General features: G+C 41.6%; 1 protein-coding gene across 1 annotated transcript in view; it reads left to right on the forward strand.

The window, feature by feature from the left end:
- PDIA5 (protein disulfide isomerase family A member 5) overlaps nt 1-19,806 on the forward strand; it is a 101,301-nt gene extending 81,495 nt beyond the window's left edge. The window contains exons 15-17 of the mRNA XM_027678993.1: nt 5,136-5,206; nt 14,219-14,353; nt 17,468-19,806. Coding sequence (XP_027534794.1) covers nt 5,136-5,206; nt 14,219-14,353; nt 17,468-17,548 — 287 coding nt within the window. The 3' untranslated portion in view covers nt 17,549-19,806. The remainder of the gene's footprint in view (nt 1-5,135; nt 5,207-14,218; nt 14,354-17,467) is intronic.
- Nucleotides 19,807-20,379: the final 573 nt, after the last annotated feature.

Consider the following 20,379-nt stretch of genomic DNA (forward strand, 5'->3'; position numbering starts at 1 on the left):
CATGGATGGGGTGCAGGACCCCAGGATCCCTGCATGGGATCCTGCAATTATGGGAAATGTTTACAATTCAGAGAACAGGATATTGTGTCTGTGCATTTATTGAATTGCTACCGTATCATATCAGTTTTTGTGTCATTCTTGTCTTACCTGACAAATGGGTTCATATTATTTTTTCCTCAGTCTGTTTTTGTTTAAAAAAAAAATAGTTCACAAGGTGATGTGAGCACTTAGGAAGTTTTTCTGTTTCCCCTTGTGATATCTTTGTTTTACATCATGTAACAACTGTGTTGTGGCATCATTTTGGAAATCACATCCATCTCAACCCTGTAGTTCTTTATTTCTTCAGAAATGCCTCTTTCTTCCTCAAAGCAGTGTTTCTATGAGGATGAAGCCAGCTTATGTGCTGGGCACTCCAGCACCTTTCTGTGCCAATGCTGGCTCTTTGGGTCTTTCCTCAAAGACAGCCAGAGAAGATGCTGTACCATGCAGTTGTTCCTGCTATCAGTAAATTCAGTCCATGAAAAATTAGCTGGGCTATATATTTTTCTATCACTTCATCTCCCAAAAGACCCACTAACTTTCCTTTAAATGCCTCTCTAATTAGAGGAGATTTAATCTGACACCCCACCCCACCCCCGATAATGGGTCTCAATGAAGGCCGCTTGTTTGCTTGCTTGATTTCCCTCATCTGCTGTTCATCAGCCATTCCTTTTGAATTTTTACCCACAGAAACCATACTTGTCATATACTGGATCAGTCAAGAGCTACTTTGTTTTCAAGGTGAGGAATGTGGCAGTGCCTGCCACGACTGTACCACAATGTGCCTTCCCAGCTCATACCAATTTTACAGCATGAATGGTGTAGAAAAACCGTGTAGAAAATACTGGGTCCATGTAAAATTTTAAAGTTGTAATGCGAGGCAAAGAGAACTTAGAACCCCTCAAGTGCAGGTGTTCTCATAAGGACGCAGGGACCTGTGCTTTAAGCAGGGAGCCCTCATCCCCAGCAGGCATCAGCAGTCAGGGAGAGCAGATGCCACCACAGGCTGCAAGGGTGGGCCTCCACAGGGCCAGATTTTGGGCACAGAGGTGAGAATGTCTGGCCAAAGCTGTACTGAAGCTGTATCATTTACTGGTTTTGAACAGGGAATGGCCTTAACACGTGCTACTGCATGTGCCTTAGATGTCAAGCTCTCTTGTTTTCCTACCAGGTGATGCAACTGTGTTTCTGCATTAGGAAATGGTGTTATCCTGAGGTGTGCAGGAGTGATTAGAGGTTTTGAGTGTCAGTAGGGGGATCCTGTGGAAATGCTGGATGTTCCAGAAGTATGTTTCTTTCAGATTTCTCAAGTCAGGCTCAGAAAATGACTGTTCAGTTCACATCTACTCTTAACCCTATTGAGATCAAATTGGAGACTGTTGTAAAAATGAAGAAAGAAAATTGGTAAAGCAAAACCGTGCATCTACATTAGAAGTCTCTGCTCCCAGAAGTGTTGCTTTCAATGCTGCTCAGTTGAAACTCCACTTCTCTTCCCTGTAAGAAGTCTGTGCACTTACCACAGCACACAAGTTATTTAACTAAAATGAATTTTCCCACTTGTTTAGTCCATAGTGACTTCCTGTCCTATAAATACTGCTGAGAAGGGTCAGGACCTTTTGGTTCTTGACACATTACCCACACCTTCAGATGCCACCAGTTTAATCTCTTTTCATTGCAGCCCATCTGAAAAATCCTTTCTAAGGAGGCTGCACACTTCCTATCTTCATGTACCGTGCTCAGTACATTTCCTTTCTTTACACTTTCAAATCTAGAAGATAGTGTTAACACTTAAAATAAACGTGTGATAGTGGGTGCGAAGAGGGAATGGGGAGAACAAGTTTTCCGTCTGTCAAAATGAAGACATCAACCTCTGCTTTTATTTTTTTTGGCATGTGTGCTTTAAATAGAATGACTGGGTTGGGTGACTTCCAAGTGTTTGCTGCATTTGGCAATCCTTCTAAGTTGTAACAGATGAAGTTCTGCTGTTCCATATGATGTGCTCCTTCCCCTTTTTTCAGTGACTCCTTGAAACGCCTTGGGAATTCAGTGTAGCATTCACATCTGTTCCGTGGATGGATGTCCAAGGCTAACAAAATGCCTACTGGACTTGGAGGCAGCTCTGCCAAAAACCATATGGTTGTGTTTTGCAAGCAGAGTGCAGTAAAGAAAGGAGGTTGGGCCAAGAGAGGAGTGAGGGGAGGAGGAATGGAGCTTCAAATCGGTAAATGAAGGTAACTTTTTGTGATTAGGTATTGGAGTGAGAAGATAAGAAGATCACAGAGAAGAGGAAATAAAAGGTGTTAGCACAGGTTCCTTTATCAGTTGCTTTGAATTACACGACTCTCCTCTCCGCTGTGTAGTGATGTTGGCTGCAACCTCAAAGCATGTTTGGTTTTGTGTACCTTTTCCAAAATGCCAGAACGGTCAGACAATGGGATGCTTCCTTTTGGCCTTGCAGGATGTGTCTCTTTGCTGAGAACCACGCTCAGAGCCCTTTTCCATTCACCTGTTGAACACTGTGCAGCAGCACATGCAGTGTTTGACTCCCTGGGGTGGAAAGGACACGGAGCAGCTGCTGATGCTCCTCTGAGCAGTCACCAGCTAAGGGCTACTTGGGCTGTTTCCTTACCAACCATCCTAACCCATGTGAAATGGCAGCTTGCATTTTTAATAGCCATTGGACTTCTTTGTTTGAAAGAATATGCTTGTTACTTGTTGAATCGTGTTCTAATTTTCTTGAGGAGCGTGACCCATGGAGAGCTCCTACGTACTACTACTTTACTAGGGGCTTAGAGGGGGGCTATACTGAATGCCCTGTCCTCTGCACATCCAGCACCCCTGAGGTGGAAAACACATAGACTGATGTGTCATAAAGGTGTTAGAGAGGAATATGAAGACATGAAGTATCATGCTTACCCTGAAATATCTTTCATTGAGGATTTAAAATATACTCTTCAGTAAAATCTTAATTTCAAGCTCAAGATCAGAAGCAGAAAAGGAGAAACTGAAGGGTTTAAAGTTTGCAGAAAAGCTTCAGTATGTAAGCATGTAGACTAGAACAAGTGTTCTTGCTTTAAAGGTGCCTGATTTTTATCCATTTCTTGTCTGTGGAATTCTTTTTAGATGTTGTCACCAGTTCTGATATATTTGTGTAGAGCAGTGTTAACAAGTCAACCAAGGCAGTCACCCCATAGTGCAGGAAATTATCCAAAATGTGTTAAGAGGCAGGCTTGATCTGCAGGCTCTTCAATATCAGGCAGACAGGACAGACAAGTGGTAGGAAAGGAAATAGGTCACCAAAGTGGTCTGATGGACATGGGAACAGCCTGGAAACCCAACCTCCTCCTCCTCTTTCTTCTCTTCCTCCTCTTCCTCCTCTTTTTCTTTCTTGACCATTTTCTTCCAGGCAAATGCTGAACAACTCAACAAATTTAATAGTTTGCAGGCTGTAGGGGACCTGCACCATCTCCCACTGAAACACAGCTGCCACCAGGATAGCTGCCATTGTGCTCCATAAAGAGTTTGAAGCCACTAAGATGGATTTGCAGGAGTGCCTTAGTTTCCCAGGAAACTTCCCCTTGACTTTTTGGTATTCTTGGTTACTGCACAGACTCTCAGTGTATTCATACACGTGTGTCATTGCAGTGCTTTCAAAATCCTATTCCAAAATAAAAAATACTCTAAAATTCAAAGTAGTGCATGTAAGCAATGAAATTGCATTTTGCTGAAGCTGAAAGGGGAGTGCAGTGTTTATGCACAGATGCTGTTTTTCTTGTCAGCTGAAAGAGTGCATGCAGTTTATGAGGGTGGCTGCAAGCCTCCTAAGAGGGCATTTGTTCAGTACTGACTTAGAAGTAACACAGACACTTTTTCATCATGTCAAATACGGGTAAACAACAGTAGCATAAGCTGTAATTGGAGCTTGTGAGCAACTCATCTGTGATCTGTTCTGTTCCTATCCAGAAATAATAGCAGGATGAACTCCTTTGCCTTTGCTAGCACTATACAGGCTTGACTGAAGTGTGTCCATTCCTTTTTTTCCCTGCATCTGAGCAAAAAAACCTGTCCTGAGTGTTTGCTTGGGATCAACCTCTGTGATGGGTTTGAAAAAAGTAATTTGTTACACATATGCAGGTACTTTCTTTTTCAAAGTCTTGCTTAGTATTGATGTTTTGAGAGTAGTTTAGATTATTCATAGACAATAAACATTGCTTCTGAATTAAGAGCACTCAGATCTGAACCTTGAATCAAGAGACCACTTCTTGTTCCCCATCTGTAGCTTCTTCTGAAATGTTTGAGTAAATTTAGTGTATATTTAAGCAAGGGATCAGCTGGCCTTTTGTGCAATGCTGCAGTGGTACAAAGAAGTATCAGCCCATCTCCAGTACAAAGCTGTGGGGCTTTTGTGTGCTGTCTGTAACACTATTCTATGGTTGCCCATTTATGGTGAACAGGAGGAAGGTCTCTAGGAAGGCCAGCAGCAGTCATCCTGACCTGGGACTCGACTTCTACTCTCCATCAATGAAAGATGTGTAGCCTGTTGGACTTGCTTCTCTTCCCCTCCTTTGTGTTCCCAGTGGCTTGGCTCTAACACAGGCAATTCCCAAACACTCCTAAATGCTCCCAGCAACTTCCTTTCTAATTTCCAACTTCCTGTTCACAGCTGTGCTGTCTTTATTCCCATGTCCAAGTGTAGCTGGTGTCTGTGGCAACAGCAGTAATAACCCACGTGGCAGTACAAGGGGGTACAGAGCAGGGAAATGGTCTGTCTGTGGCTGCTGAGCTCAAAGTGCTCTTAAGGGACCGGCCATAGAGAAAAGCCCCTGCCCTGTGGTCCCTATATGGGATTTTGTGTAACTCTTAAGTGTACACTTGAACTGCTGGAAGTCAGAGAGATTTTAAACACATGCTTAATTTCATGTAGCTGACACATGGTCTACACATGCCCTGTCCCACTCCTACCAGAACTGGAGAGCTCCTGTCTAGAATGATTTTTAGTACAAAATTTCCACTGATTCACCTTGTGTCTTGAGTTTGTCCCGGTATCTTATTTATAACTAAAGTTTATGATGTCTTTTTCTTCCTGTGTCAAACAGGGTGTCCCCACTGTAAAAATGCCATTCCACATTTCACAACTGCTGCTGAAGTCTTTAAAGAAGATCGCAAGGTAACTTGCTGTTAATTATTTCTGAGATATTTAAGAATTATTTCCACCATTTGTACTTTATAGGCTTTGCTTATTGATAAGGTGATAGGCTTGTAGATAAAATTGCTGTTACACTAATAGAAACGTATCTGCATCTTAGGGGTTGTATCTTTTTTGGTCAAACTGAGTTACAGTTTTAACCTATTCTGTTTTCTTTTATTTGTTGTCTTTTATGTTTAATTTTTTGTGTAAGAGTTCTTTTCTATGAAGTGAGGAACAATTCTTTCTCCCTGAGGGATTAAAAATAGATAATTTATGTAATCTCCATTCCCCTTCACCTTTTATCAGCCTTTGGGGCACATGTGGAGAAACCACAAGTTGTGTGATAGTCCTGAAGACCTCAGTCATGTAACTAATCCTTGCTTGCATAGCATAAGTATAATTTATTTCTGTAAGTTGGCTGACTTGAGCCCAGGATGTCAGGCCCTTCTAGGACCCTCATGCTTTGGCCTTGAAAATACATTTGATGACTGAAGCACACTGGGTGATTTCCTTGCCTCAGCTGAACCATTTTTAACTGAGCCAATGTAGATCTAGGATTTAAAAAAAACCCCAACACTGAGCCCCTGGATTTAACCAGATAAGTAGTTAGGAACCTTCTTGCTATCTTTCAGTGAACTGTGGTTCATTCTGGTCTCCAAATATGTTGTAACTTCGCAGTTGCTTTGTGTGTAGGTATGACATGGAAAAGATTTGGCAGTTTAATAGGGAACTTGTTCTCTCAGGCTTGCTGAGGAGGGAAAACAGAGAGGGAGGTGCTGAGCTCTTCTTCCTGAATCCAGTGATAGGACACATGGGAATGATTTGAAGCTGTGCCAGGGGAGGTTCTCACTGGACATTAGGAAGCATTTCTTTACCAAGAGGGTGATAAAACCCTGGAACAGGTGACCTAGAGAGGTGGTCAATGCCCCCCAAGCCTGTCAGTGTTTAAAGGGGCATTTGGGCACAAGCCCTTAACAAAAAGCTTTAACCTTTGTTCAGCCCTGAATTGGTCAGGCAGCTAAACTAGTTGATCCTTGTGGATCCCATCCAGCTGAAATAGTCTATTCAATTCCATATTCTATTCTAAATGAAGAGGTAATTTTGTAACAGTTATACTCCATAGCAGAAGGATTTTTGTAAATTTTTTTTTCTCTCATCTGTTCTGTAACTCACAGAAAATGCATCAGATTGACAAGAAACAAATCAGTCTTGTATCACTGACTGCATAAAATTAGGAGTCCATCACTTCTGCCCTCTGGCACACAGAAGATTCAGAGGCATGCAGCTTTTAGTTCTCTTACTGCTGTAAATTAGTTTGCTCAGATGCCTTTTGGTTACTTTTTTGTTTCCAAGATCTCTGAGAAAGTATCCTTGTTTTCCCACTCCTCTGGTAGTTCCCAATGAAGCCTCTCTTTCCTAAACTCATTAAAATTTCAGTCAGAGGAGATGAAACAAATGTACCAAACAATGAGAAACTTGCTTATTAGAGCCCCAGGATGTATTAACAAGCAATCTGAATGATGGCACAGTTAGCTGGACATGGTGGTGGTGTGAAATGCAGGCCTGGGAAGCTTTTCCTTCAGACTGCAGGTTATGAAAGGGCTCCAAGAGCAGAGCAGTGATTGACAGTTGCAACTCTTGACTTCAGTTTAAGGCTGAAGTGGGGAGATATAAAATGTAATGAGTTGGAACATGAGAGCCAGGGGGGAATATTAAGGCTGGTACAGTTTTAAAGAGGTGTGTGCAGTTAGGGAAAATGATGTTATTCCACCCCAATGACTTATGAAAGTGCCAGGGATTGATTATCTCAGGAGCCCTCTTTAATTGTGTACAGCTATAACCTGCCAAGGTGCTTCTTTCTGCCAGTTTGTGCCATTGTGGAAAAGAAAACAAACCTGTTTAAGACTTTAGAAGGGCACATTGCTGTTCCCATAAGCAGCACAGGGCATATTCCCATGTTTCAAACTTGAAGGCTCAGACTGAGCCTTCAAGGTAATTTGTAGTTCTATAGGGTTTCAAACTTCTGTAAAATCACTGCTTAAGAGGAAGGAAGTATTTCTTCTTTCAAAAACAGGACAGGATTACAAATTTTCATTTTTAGTAGTAGTGTCTTTTTGCCACTTCATTTCTGTAGTAGTGTCTTGTCTTTTCCCCTAGAGAAAGGTTTTTCACTTTAACAGAGTATGGTAGCACTTAAACTGTATCTTCTTTTCAATAAGGGTGGTCTTTCAATTAAACATTTAATTTTGCAGAAGCCAAAGTACAATCAAAAACATTCCAGCCTTGAATTGATTATAAGTCGTATCTTAAAAGGTATCCTTTGGGAGACTTGGATTCTTTACTTTGGAAGTTTGAAGATGAGCAGAGCTTGGAGCTGTTAAATACGTGTCTTTGGCTCTGCAGATTGACTGTAGGGGGGTGGTTTTGGCACAGACCCCCCCTCCCCTGGGGCTGTGTGTAATGCTCTGTACTTTTTCATCATCTGCACTGCTGGAGTCGGAGTTTCAGAATGCACTGCTCGGAACATTGGCCCCAAATGTCAGCTCTCGTTGGCCGCATCACTGCTGGTGGTTTTAGCAGGAATCCCGGGCCTGCTCACAGGCCTGGGGCACAACACAGCTCAGGGTGTGACCCACAAACCACAGCCTCGGGGATGTGACCAACAAACCAAAGCTTCCTCATCTTTCCATCTGCCTGGAGAAATTCAGTGCCAGTAACACCAGATCAGTGGAGAGGCCAGTCCAATGGCAGTTAGCCTATTGTTTCAGTTATTTAAAAGGAAAAAGGAAGGGGAAAAAAAATCCATCTGGAGCATTCCTGCCTTGGGGCACTGTGGTTTTTGCATACAGCTGCCATGGGAGAGCCTTTGGCCTGTGCTCCACAGACTGAGTTCTGGCAGTGACCAGTGCACGTCAGAAAATGCAAATGTGAGGATTGTCACTTTGCTGAACAGATTGAAGAGCAGGAAGGCATGTTCAGTAACTGCTCCACAGTCTCTTGAACACTAAATCTTTAAAAATCTACATTCTGCCTTTTGGCTGATCCTAAAGTTCAGCTTGAAGGAACTGATTTGTGATGTTCCAGCTTGGATTTACTGAAGGAAAGCTCTTGACTCCTCAAGGCCTCTCAGTAACAAATCTCTGGCACTCCCCCATGGGGGCTGCTTTTTGACCAGTCTTCTCCATTTTCACAGAAGACTGTTCCTGTACAAATGCGCCACAGCTGGATTCTAGTGAATTTGTACAGGAACAGCTCTGGCAGAGATTGTTGGAAAGGGTGCAGCAAATGTGGTGAGCTGGGGTGTTAGTGGGGGGCTGCCAGACAGGAGTGAAACTGGTGAGTGTCCACTGTGTATTGTGAACCATAGTTTAAAATTATTATACCGACCAAATGACTGTACAGAGTTATCCAAATGAGTTAATATTTTAGTTTGGCCAAGAATTTGATCCCTATTTGCTTAAAAAAGCATGTGTTGAATTTCTTTTTAATTAGACTCATTAAATATGGTGATGTGAGCACTGTACATCATAGTGCCTACTAATGGATCTTCCCTTTGCAAATAGCCCTGCTTTGAGAACAGCTGATGAACTGCAGCTCTGGTAATGCTGCCATGGCACATCTGGGCAACTAATAATGAATCTCCCATTTGCAAGGCCTTTCACTTTGAGAACTCACTTGAGCAGTTGAATTGCAACAAGCCTTAGCAGACCAGCCCCTAACTGCTGTTAGGATCCAGAACAGGTGATATAAATAGAAAACTATGGAGCAATCACAGGGAAGAAAGTGCATCTGTCTTATTTATGGATGCTTTTAAGACATTTGACAACAACAGGCTTTTTCTTTCTAGTAATCAGGTAATTGTCATCTGGAATTGACTATACTTTAAAAATGTTGGTTCGAAGCATTTATTTCCATGCTGCAATTTTATTTTTACCTTTTTTTTAAGCTTATCAAATATCATTCCTCTCTCCAATCAATATTCAGTTAGTTATTCACTTCCATTTTCATAACAAAAGTCAATATTAGCTCTAGCAGAGATTTATTTCCTTGAATCAATAAACCAGTGTGTGGCAGTACATATTTTAAGAGGAGAGTAACTAGGACTGCAGGGGGTATTTTTACTTTATTATCACGTGGTGACTGGGAGACAAGCTGTTAAAAAGAAAGAGCTTAAAGAACAGATAGGACCTGGAAGGTCAAGGGATCCCACTTTCAATTTTCTACACATTTATTTGAACTGTTGGATGTAATTTTGTTTCTTACCTGTAAGATCTCTCCAGAGAAAAAAGTTGTTTCGTAATTCTGCTGGAAGGGAACTGTGATTCCTGATGTATGATTGGATTAGACTGCGAGTACTTATTTTTCTCTCTATCACTTAGTAACAAAATAAGGCATCATCCTTCTATTGCAGTTGAGGCACACGGAGATCAGTGCTCACATTTTCAGCATAGCTCTATTCCTATTTAAGCACTGAAATGAAAAGTTCTGATTTTTGCAATAGCTCAGCATCTGTGATGAGACCACTTCATCTGAAAAATATGCCATGCTCTTATTTCCTGTAAGAGCTCTTCAGAGCTGGTCACGCACTGCTCATCCTCTAATGGCATGCAGGGTTAAGTTTGCAGCTCTGTAGTTAAGCTCCCATTTTTTTGATAAAACCATGAAACATTGTTGTGGGACTTTCCTTTTCAGGTAGACAAATTTTCCTGTCTGAGATATTTCTGGAGTCATATTCAACTATACTGACTATGGAGAAATGCATACTTATCCAATAGGGTTATTGTTGTTGCTGTTGTTATCATTATAACGCATTATTATACATACTCACCTGATAACACTAATTACTGTAGGCTGCATATCAGTTGTGAGGAACTACCAGTAACACTAAGAAAGTTGAATGTACTCCAGGAAACTTATTCTGGAGTCCACAGTCTCTGATTGATTATCTTTTCATTTGATAACTATTCTATTCCTGCTACAGCTACTGAACAGCACTGGCTCTGGAGAGAGAACTTGTATATAATGATGTATTGTCAATATTTAAGGCAATGAAGCTTTAGGTTATAGAGAATCCATAATCCCTTGGAGTTTTGTGCATGTTGCAGATACAGCACTTACGTTTTTTTCTTCCTGAAATGTTTTTTCACTGGATTTTTCTCTCTGGTTAGAGGAAAGCTCAAGAAATTAAATTTTAGCCCTAACAATCAAAATCTGCATAAAATCAATCTTGTCTTCTGAAAGCTGTTACACTGGCTTTTTCCATAATGGACACACACACACACACTGTTAGACCAGTGTTAGCAGAGTTTCTTTCTCTCACAGATTTTTAGAGGTTTTTTTCCCCTCTTGATGAGAGGGAATTCATGAGAGGTGATGCCACATATCTTGGCTCCTGGGTATGTATCAGGGATGTCTTATGTTTAATCTCTTTGCAATTTCTGGTTGAATAAAGTTTGTGGGTTTATAGGTCAAAGCATGTGGGTCTTGCTAACCTGTGCTTTCCAGTGAACCTCTCTGTAAATTGTTGTTGGTAGTTGAAATTAAGATAATTCTGAGAGTAATATTCTCCAGAAGTCTTTAACCACATTTTGATAGAGGTTCTTCATGTTGTTATTTTTTCCCAACTTAGTTTTCCTCTTTAGTGATGCAGAAAAACTAATTGTTGCTAAGAGGATTGAGAACGAGAGGAAACTCTCCCTACAGTGGATCAAGCAAAGCCTTTCTTTTTTGTGGGCTGCATCTTTTCATGTGCAGCCTATCAGTGTAGCCATGTAGTAATTCACTCTGTTGAAAACTGCAGCAGGAGACACCTCTACCAACAGTGGAGTTTAATACTCACTGTCCATGAAAACACAAACAGAAAGAAGCAAAGGACATCGGTGCTGTTTGCTGAAATTCTGGTGTGTCTCAGAGTTTGGCTGTCTGGAGTTGATAGAACTGAGATAAGAGTTGGTCCTCAGTCCAGAAGTGTGTTTTGCTACAAGTGTTTACCAGCATTACTTTTTTCTTCTTACAGTGCGCTATATTTAATCTTCCGCTGTGAGACGGGCAAGACAATTAGGACTGTGATGCTATGATAATGAGTGCATAGAGATGGTAGCAACCTCTATATTTAGGCTGCCTTAACATTTCCACTCTAAAGTAATCACTCAAGCTCTCCTAAGTACTCTTACTCAGCCACTGTTGGCAGCAGGCATTGAAATGCAGTCTCAGATACAGTCTTGGGAATTAGATGTCTCTCTGTGAAATTTTGCTCACGTCCATATGAGTGAGAAGGCTTTTGGAAATTGCCATTTCTCTCCTCTCGCTGGCTGTAAAAATAACCAAACAGGCATGCTCTGAGGAGCTGGGCTCCAAATGGTGTTTGCAGGAGCAGCAGTGGGTCCGTGGGGCTGTGTGGGAGCTTGCATTGGGAGCATTGCAGAGAAACAGATCATGGACATGTCCTCCAAACACTACTCCAGATGTACGTGTCCCATTAGACCTGCTAGATTAGACATAGCATTAGGCTAATGTTGCTGTTGTGGACAGACTTAAAATGGGATCTCTGTGTGTTACTTCAGTGCACAAACAAATAACACACAGGTGGACCAGCTTAGGTTTCCGTGTGCTGTAGAGGAGATCTGTATCTCAAGCAGGCTACTAAGCATTTCTGCCAGAAGCCACCTCCTTAAAGTCCCTCAGTCATCTGTTTTGAGGCAACAGGTAAAGATGTGTTGAACAAGGTGAGCAGTGACTTACAGCATTGCATTCCTGCACTCTACCCTCTCCTCACTGGGAGCTGTTCTCACAGAAGCCTTTTGTAAATGAAATTGCCCTCTTTGCTCCAACCAATGCCAGTTTAGATGTTTACAGAGAGGTAAACATCTGTTTACAGATAAAGGGGGCTTTTCTTTCTTCCAGTGTACTAAAAACTAATTTTCTTAATCTCCAAGACACTAAGAACAGATAGGTCATCAGTAACAACAGTTTCATGCCTCAGACCAGCTACTAAGATCTGGATGAGTGCATGTATGCCTTCCCCTTCTTCTGGCTGTAATCACTCCCTGTGTGATATATACAGCAGTAAGAAAAAATGATTTTATTTAGTCTTCCAGTTTTTAGGGAACCAGGACTTCTAGTATTCTTTCTACATTAGTGCTGTGTCATGAAAATAAATATTTGTCTCCATTGTAAGCTATCCTTTACACAGAAGTAGCCAACAGAGCTCTAAATTTTGGCTGGCCACTAAGGTCAGGAAGGCATAAATACTTAGATGAAGCTCTTTTACAGTTTGCTATGCATAACCTTTCATTTTAACTGGCCCTGAATAAGTAGGAGGTTTTGTGTTTACAAAAAGAAAAAAAAAAGTGGGATCATACATGTTTTTAACAGCTCTCAAGAGTCCTGGTTCTGTAATAGCCTTATTAATGTTTAAAATGAGAAAACAGAAACCAAATATTTAAGGTAAGAGCACTGATCACTTTATCTAATGCTTTCGATCTGAAGATAGACCCAAGCAAGATCTTACTGAGTATTGTCTTGTCAGGCTTTCAAAGCCAAAACAAAACAAGCAAATTAACTGAAGTTGGCCTTGCCAATCTCTTTAATTACCGCTAGGATAATGAGATCAGGTTTTCTCGTTTTGACAATATCACCATGAAACAGGAGGGCATTGTGGAATATTAAGTGATCTTTTAATTATGGAAGAACAGTTCAACCGCAACCCTAAAGTTGTGCAAGCAAAAGGTATTTTGATCAGATTGTTTGAAGGAGGCTCCTGGAACGGAAATTTCAAGTTAAGATGTGTCTGTTCTGAAATTAGCACTTGATAAATTGTAACCCACAATTGCAAAAAGCCGTTTCTGTAATTTGGTGGGTTTTTTTACATAGCTTGTACTTCAATCTGCTTGCTCTTCAGCAGAGCCTGTCCCAGGTTGTGAAGGCAAGTCTGTATGAGCAGTGAGTGTTCAGAGCCAGAACTGCTGCTCGCAGGAACAGTCAAGGTGAAATCACAGCACAGGGCCCAGTTGCTTTGAGTAGAAGCCTATGAATTACATTTTGTTTCAGCATTGGAAATGTTAAGGGCAGCCCCTCCTCAATACTTCAGTCAGGTTTCCAGTGTCCGGTGCTCTAAACTAGAGCTGCCCTGAGCTGACGCCCTGGGGCTGTGAGGCTGCGCTTCCTCGCCCTGCCTTGTGTGAAAGCAGGCAGGGATGGAGGGTGTTGCTCTGCTGCCAACAGGCTGAGCTCTTTCCTGCTCAGGGTTTGTCTGTGTGACAGTAGCATCTAGAGGTTTCAGAAGGAATTAAAGCCCACTCTGCTAATGGCTGCACATAACTACAGTCCCCTCCTTAACAGATAGATGGAAAAAAGACAGGAAAGGAAACAGGCTGAGATTGCAAGCAAGCAGCCTTCCTCCCCATGTGCACTGCTTGGTAGGCAACACTCTGGCTCTCACCCATCACCATTTGACCTTGGAAGAGGTGCATGGAGTTTACAAAAGCTATTCGGGGTAGAAATCATTAATCTATTAATAGCCTGCATAAGTGACCCACCATGTTTGGTAACTTTTCCAAGCATTAGCCATGCCACAGGAAGGAGGTTGGGTTAGGTGGGTCATTACTGTTACCAAAGTCACTCTATCACCGTTCATCACTTAAAACCAAAGCGGAGAAAGAATATTGCAGTGACAGAGCTGTGACCACTGTGCTTGTATTTGGTTTTACTAACACAGCCTCTGGATTTCCTTTTTGGAGTCTAATGCAGAGCTCAGTGGGGAGGCTGGGAAGCTGGTTTTCTACTCTGTGGGTTGAATGTGCCATGCAGCTGCATAGGTCAGGTGATGACCACCCTGTGATCTCCCTCCACAGCTGAGCCCTTACTGAAACGGTTGTGTGCTTGGCAGAAGACTTGGGTCTCACTCAGTGTTAAGGCTAAGTTGCAGCAGCATCACCATGAAGTAGTTTTGCTTTGTCTTCTCCTGCCTCAAGCTGATCTCTTGTGTTTCAGATCGCCTACGCTGCAGTGGACTGTGCCAAAGGACAGAATCACGACCTGTGTAAGCAGGAGGGGGTTGATGGCTACCCCACCTTCAACTATTACAACTACGGGAAGTTTGTGGAAAAATATACTGGAGAAAGAGGGGTAAGTGAAAGCAAGAGTCATTACCTGGTACAGGGAGGAAAGTCTCCTCTGCCTGCACTGCCTTGCTAATGAAAACTGCAGAGTAAATTTGCACCATGCTGGAAGAATGTTTAGTTGCTTCTGTTACTGTCTCACATGGATGAATCATTGTGTACCACACCCCTGTACATCTCTGCATTAGGAACATACTTGGTCTATTTTTAGGAATGTGAGAAGAGGAAAAACGGATTAGATTTGGTAATGCTTTTAGTATATTTTATTCTTTAAGCTGAAGTCTGCAAGTGAATTTGGACCGAGTGAAAGTGGAGGGTTTATTGCATGGGCTGCTGCTGAGTGCAGAAATGCCAGAAATTACAGGACTTGCTCTTGTCCATTCTGGATTGTACAAACACTGCAAACGTGTTACAGGTCCACCAGGTTGCCAAATGGTGACAGACCATTGGTTTTATAGCCAGGACAAAGCTGTCCTTTGGAGTACAGGGGAAACTAAATATCTCATTTGCCCTGAATCAGATTCACTCCTCACACTCAGGATGGGAAGACAAATTGTGCCTTCTACCCCTGGGCTGAAGTTTCATTCTTTTGTCCTGCTGTGGCCAGCTAATTACATGCTATGAGTGCAAGAAACGGGGGCAGAAATGGCATAATGTCTTCTGTGGTTGTAAAGTGCCTGAAAATAAGGGAGCAATTCAGTCATTTGTGGGCCTTCTTTGTCATAACCTCCTTGAGGGAGGTTACTTCTCAAGCAGCAGTTCATTGCCTGAAAAAGCTGGAGTATGCAAGAAAAACATGGGGTCTTCGAGCCATCCAGTGATTTTGATAAAAGATTCTTCACTGGAAGTTATTGCTGCTGTTACAGCTCACCAAATTATATAGAAACATGAAGATAAAAGACAAATTGAGATTCTCTCGTAGTCAGGATCTTAGGGAAGTCTTGATGGAGCTTCGCCTCCTAGTTTTCTTCAGCATACTCGGACCCCAGTAATTACCTTTTCATGGTGCTGATCCAGGCGTTGTTATGGATACTGCGCTTAGTTCCAATTCTGGATCTTTTCTCAAAAGTAAAGATGGGTGCAGTAGCCAACAATTAAGTAAAATTTCAGCCTCAATTTTTGCATCTCTAACCCATACTTAGAGAAATTATATATGAAAGGAAGGCTCTGTGGTGGCTGATAAAGAATTTATATACAATACAGGAGTGCTCTGAGGCCACAGCAGTTGGGAGATGTTTATCCATATGCTGGAAAGTGGGCTAACTAATCCCCTACGTGCAGCCAACCCTTTCTTGGGTAGAATTAAATTACCCAACAGGAACATCACAGTCTCTCTGCTGCTGGCAGCTATGTTTCCCCTCCACCCCTCTGGGGACCTATGGTCTTCTGCTTGTGCAGCACTGAATTAGGGTTTGTTATCACTTCTCATGGCAATGCTGGAGGCAGTGCTTAGCACAATGCCTTCCATGGCTTCCAGGTCTGTTCACAAATCTCTTTCAGTGACAAGGGATTTTGCTTTTAAAGGACTTCTCATCAGCATGACAGCAACTTTTGAACCACCTTGTCCAATCATCTTGTGCTTTAAAAAATGAGAGAGCAGTCGAGCCAGGAGACCTGCTTTCTGCTCCTGATTCTGGCACTAAATCAGATGTCCATGCACATTTGGTTCAGTGGTCCAGCTGATGCATCATTATTTCATGTGGGCAGGGAAGAAGAGGGGTGATGTCAGCTGCTTTAGGGGCAAGAAGAGGGGTCATGTCAGCAGCTTTGGGGGCAACATGACATGCCACAGCAGGAGCCATGGCCCGTAGAACAGGAGCTCTCAGCTACTTCCCGCTCCACACTGGAGCACTGGCTGTGGGGAAGAGCACGACCCCCAGTCGTAGCCTGTCAAGGGAACTGCAGTTCCAGAATAGAGATTTTAGGGCATTTCACCCCAAGCAACCAAAGCAAGGAAGAGTCAGGACACCCTCTGACCCAAGTGTATTTTAAATGACTTCCAGATGCACAGCTTTGAAAACAAGGCTCCTTTCATGGAGGCCCTTGATTGCCAGGCGTCTCCAGGTGACATATGGCCAAAACTTGTCACTTCATTTATTTTGGTGGAAGAACAGTTAATAGTTTTAGAAGAGTGTTTTGTTGTTCAGCCTTCTAAAAGCATCCCAGCCTTGTGGCTTGGTTTTGTTTTGTTTTATTTTGTTTTCTTTGTTTTGTTTTGTTGTTCCCTGGCATTGTTTTAAGTCAAACTTTGACTTCTGTTTGGCTTTCTCTACCTCTCTGAATTTTCCCTCTTTATTGCCAGTTTTGGCTGGTGTGTTTCAGGATTACTTAGAAGTAAAAATGGTCACATTGGGTGGGAACAGTGCTACGTGCCCAGAGAGCTGTAGTGCTGAGGCACCAGTAGACAGTGTTCACACCTCCACCCATCTGAGCCTTTTGAAATGCCTGTGAGCTGTGTTCAGAGCTTTCCTTGGAAAAGGAAACTGCTGGCATCCAACAACCTTTGATAACCAGAAATCATAAGTTGTTGGAATACAGAGGTTGGAATGTAGACATCCAGGTTTGAAATTTTTGACCATAATTTTAATAACTCGAAAATAATGTGATTTCCATCATTGGAATGTTTGGAAAAGGAGGAAATCGTCATCAAAGCTGTTAAGGGATGAGGAACAGGGGCAAATATGTGTATAGCCAACAAATGACCCACTGACTGCTTTCAGAATTACATAAGTAGCATACAAATGTGGCTCAAGAATGTCTTGGAGTGTCTTCAATAAAAAGGCATCAATGGCACTTCTAGTGACAGATTTTACTTTGTCCTGTGAGTTTTGGGGCCTTTTTCTCTGTGTCCCACCTCTTCAAAGTTTGACATGTGGAATGTGCATGGATATTTTCCCCTTGCATTGCAGTGGAGCAGCACTGGGACCAGAGCATGGCACGATGAGGGAACACAGAAGCAGTAACCATTCCTTAGTTTATATTCTGCTGTGGGGTACAGAAACTAAAACAACTGCTCCTTAGTTTATATTCTGCTGGGAAACTGAAACTCAAAGTGTTCTTGATGCATTGTTTTGGTTTGTGTGCAAAAATGTGACACGTATTTTTCTTCCTTCAAAACCAGGAGTCTGGATTCACCACTTTCATGCGAACCCTGAGAGAAAGAGACCATGAAAGAGTAGGAAAGAAGAAGGATGAATTGTAGTTTCTGCCTCAAAAGAAGCTTTCCGCTGCACTGTGAATGGTTCCAGGTCTTTTGTTGACGCACCTGAGACTTCACATATTCTCAAGACAGAGACTTTTTTTTATAAACAGCCATGGCCATTTTGTACAATTTTGAAATAAAGTGAAACCACTTGATTTTTAAAAGGAAAATAAATTAGAATGTTGCCATAACATTTTAAAGAAAACTTAGCATTTTCTCTCATGTTGGGAGACTATGCCCACTGACACTCCTATGCAATATTTTTGTAGTCTGTAGTGTGTCCGTAGGTGATGTTGTTTGTTAGGGTGAATTTTTTTGTTAAGGTATTGCAGTACATGTAAAAAACAAAGGGTTTGGTTTTGTTTTGTTTAAATCAGTGAAGGAAAATGGGATTTGTAAGACAGAGATTTATCAAAATGCAGTTTTACATTCTTGTGAAATAGTTACATGTTCTTGACCGAGATTTGGGGGGAACAATTTTAAGGTGCTCAGGGATAAATAAGGTATCTGAGTTAATGAAGACATTAACATTGACCAGTCCAGATCTGTTAATGTCATTTAAACATCTCTGGTCTTTAAATCAGAACTGTTTACATACCTTTATAAAATGTATTGAGTGAATTAAGCCAAGCATCAAAAATAGCAAAGCATGGGTAAAATTAAACTAAACCCTCCTTTTTTGACATCAGTATTGTCAAATGCATCTGTAAGTTATGGCAGGAATGAGTATCTTATAGGGGTACATGGTTACCCTTATAGGGTACACAATTTCTCTTCAAATTCTGATTGGGTCCTATTAAATATGTGTTGGAAAGTATAATGTTCAACTGTTTTGATAAATGCATAGTACTTCTGATAATGCAGTAATTGTGTGTGTTACATGTTTACATTCCAAAAGTTTATCTGCATTTGTAGGAGGGATTTTTTCCTTTTTGCTCTTTAAAGAGTTGCACAAACAATCTCTCTGACAGTCATCACTGTAAAACCTGTATCAGCATCAGTTGAAATGTGTTACACTCTTGATGCTTAAACAACAAAGAAGTTTATCTGAAGGTACTTATGTCTTCACAGGAAGGGAGAGAGAGGGGCAGGAAGTTGTGATTCACGTTGAACTGAAAATAAATTTTAAAAAATACAAGTATTTTTATCATTAATCAGCCTTGTTCAGCTTCTTCCCCACTGGAAATGATTTAGGAAGAACCAGGATGTGCAGGATGAGTTTTCAGCACCCATTGGCTGAGGACAGCCCGGTGTGGGTGTGCTGGGCGGCACAGGAGGGGTGTGAGGTCAGCCTCCCTCTGCCCTGGTACTCAGCAGGGGGACAAACAGCTTTTTACAGCAGACAGCTGTGCCTTGGGTCTGAAACTTTCCTCTTGCTCCTCAGTCTGCCCATCTCATTTTCTTCTGCTAGTTTGGCTTTTCGGTACTGGGCTGCTCCGGAGGTGAATGGCATCTCACCTCCTTCCTGGGTGTTTTTTCCTCCTCTCTCTTGCCTAATTAATGGCACTGTATGTTTGGCACTCGTTAAACTGCTGAAGCCATTAGTGAGTATTGTGGAATACCAGTAGCCTAATTGGCCTTGTATGGTGGCCAGCTTGTTAACCATGACATCAGTTGGAATGGCCATGGAGCTGTGCCAACTATCTTCTCTTACTAGGCACCTGATGAGTCTCTTCACTCAAAAAATCAGCTGCCTGGTAGTACATAATATCATAGAGTAAAAGTAGCTTAATTTATTAAGTCTCTTACTGTGGGTTTTTTTCCTTTCAGTTAGCACATTACTTCATGGTGTGTATAGCACTTTTGCAGAAGTTCATGATAATTCTTTATTTCAAGCTATCCTTGCATTAGTAGCAGGCATTCTGCCCTGCATTTAGGAAACAATACATACTGATGCAATTTGATCTCTAGCAGGAATTCTTTTGCTTACCAGCAAACTATCAAGTGTGTTCAGTCCAGAACTTAGTTCGTCTTTTTTGATCTCAAAGCAGCTGGCACTAAAGAAATACAGTCTCCAGAAAACATTGAGCATTTCTGTACATAGGCTGTGCCTATGTTTGTGTTAATTGCTGAGAAATGTAGACTTATAAGAAAAAAATGATAGCTTGCCAATGGTGACATCACTAGTCAGGATCATTCTGAATTATAGGCTTTAGTAAATGTTTAGGATAAGACAATTGCACACTGTCCTTCAGGCCAGTAATTCCTTACAGCTGGTTACACCATAATAAAATTAAAGATTCTTGTTTTTCCCTTCAGTCTTTTGTCAGCTACTTCTTGGACTTGGGCATTCATTTTTTCTTGGCTAATTGTGTGTTAATGCACAAATATAAAATATTTGAGAATAATTTACCTTCTGTTACAGGGTCACGACTCATCTGGTTTATGGTATGAATGGTTTTTGAATAATACAGTTTTGAACACCATAAATGATTACATCAAATGGCTGACAAAAGCCTTAGTTACTGTGAACTAGAGTGTACCAGGAGCTCAGAACTTTGCTTCCAAGCCTTTTTAATTAGTAGACCAGGTCTGGATATCAGTCACACTGTTGTAATTCTGTTGCCTCCAGTAAAAAAAAGTTGGTGTTTATATTTGCTAGTTGAGTCAGTTTATGTTTATATTTGCATCAGTCACATTGAAATTGAAATACTTAATTTTTTTCTACAAATGGTGAATGGAAAGTATCTTATCTGTAATTAAATGGTTGGCCATTTCACACATTCAGACTTTACACCCCATCCCAGTAGATGCATAGCCCAGGCATTCATAATCACGCAGGAATTTCTGCCATGGTTAAAAGTGAGTAATCTGGGCTTTCAAGTCATGAA

This window comes from Neopelma chrysocephalum, unplaced genomic scaffold (assembly GCF_003984885.1).
Source record: "Neopelma chrysocephalum unplaced genomic scaffold, ASM398488v2 Primary Assembly neopelma1_44, whole genome shotgun sequence".
Classification (NCBI taxonomy): Eukaryota; Metazoa; Chordata; class Aves; order Passeriformes; family Pipridae; genus Neopelma; species Neopelma chrysocephalum.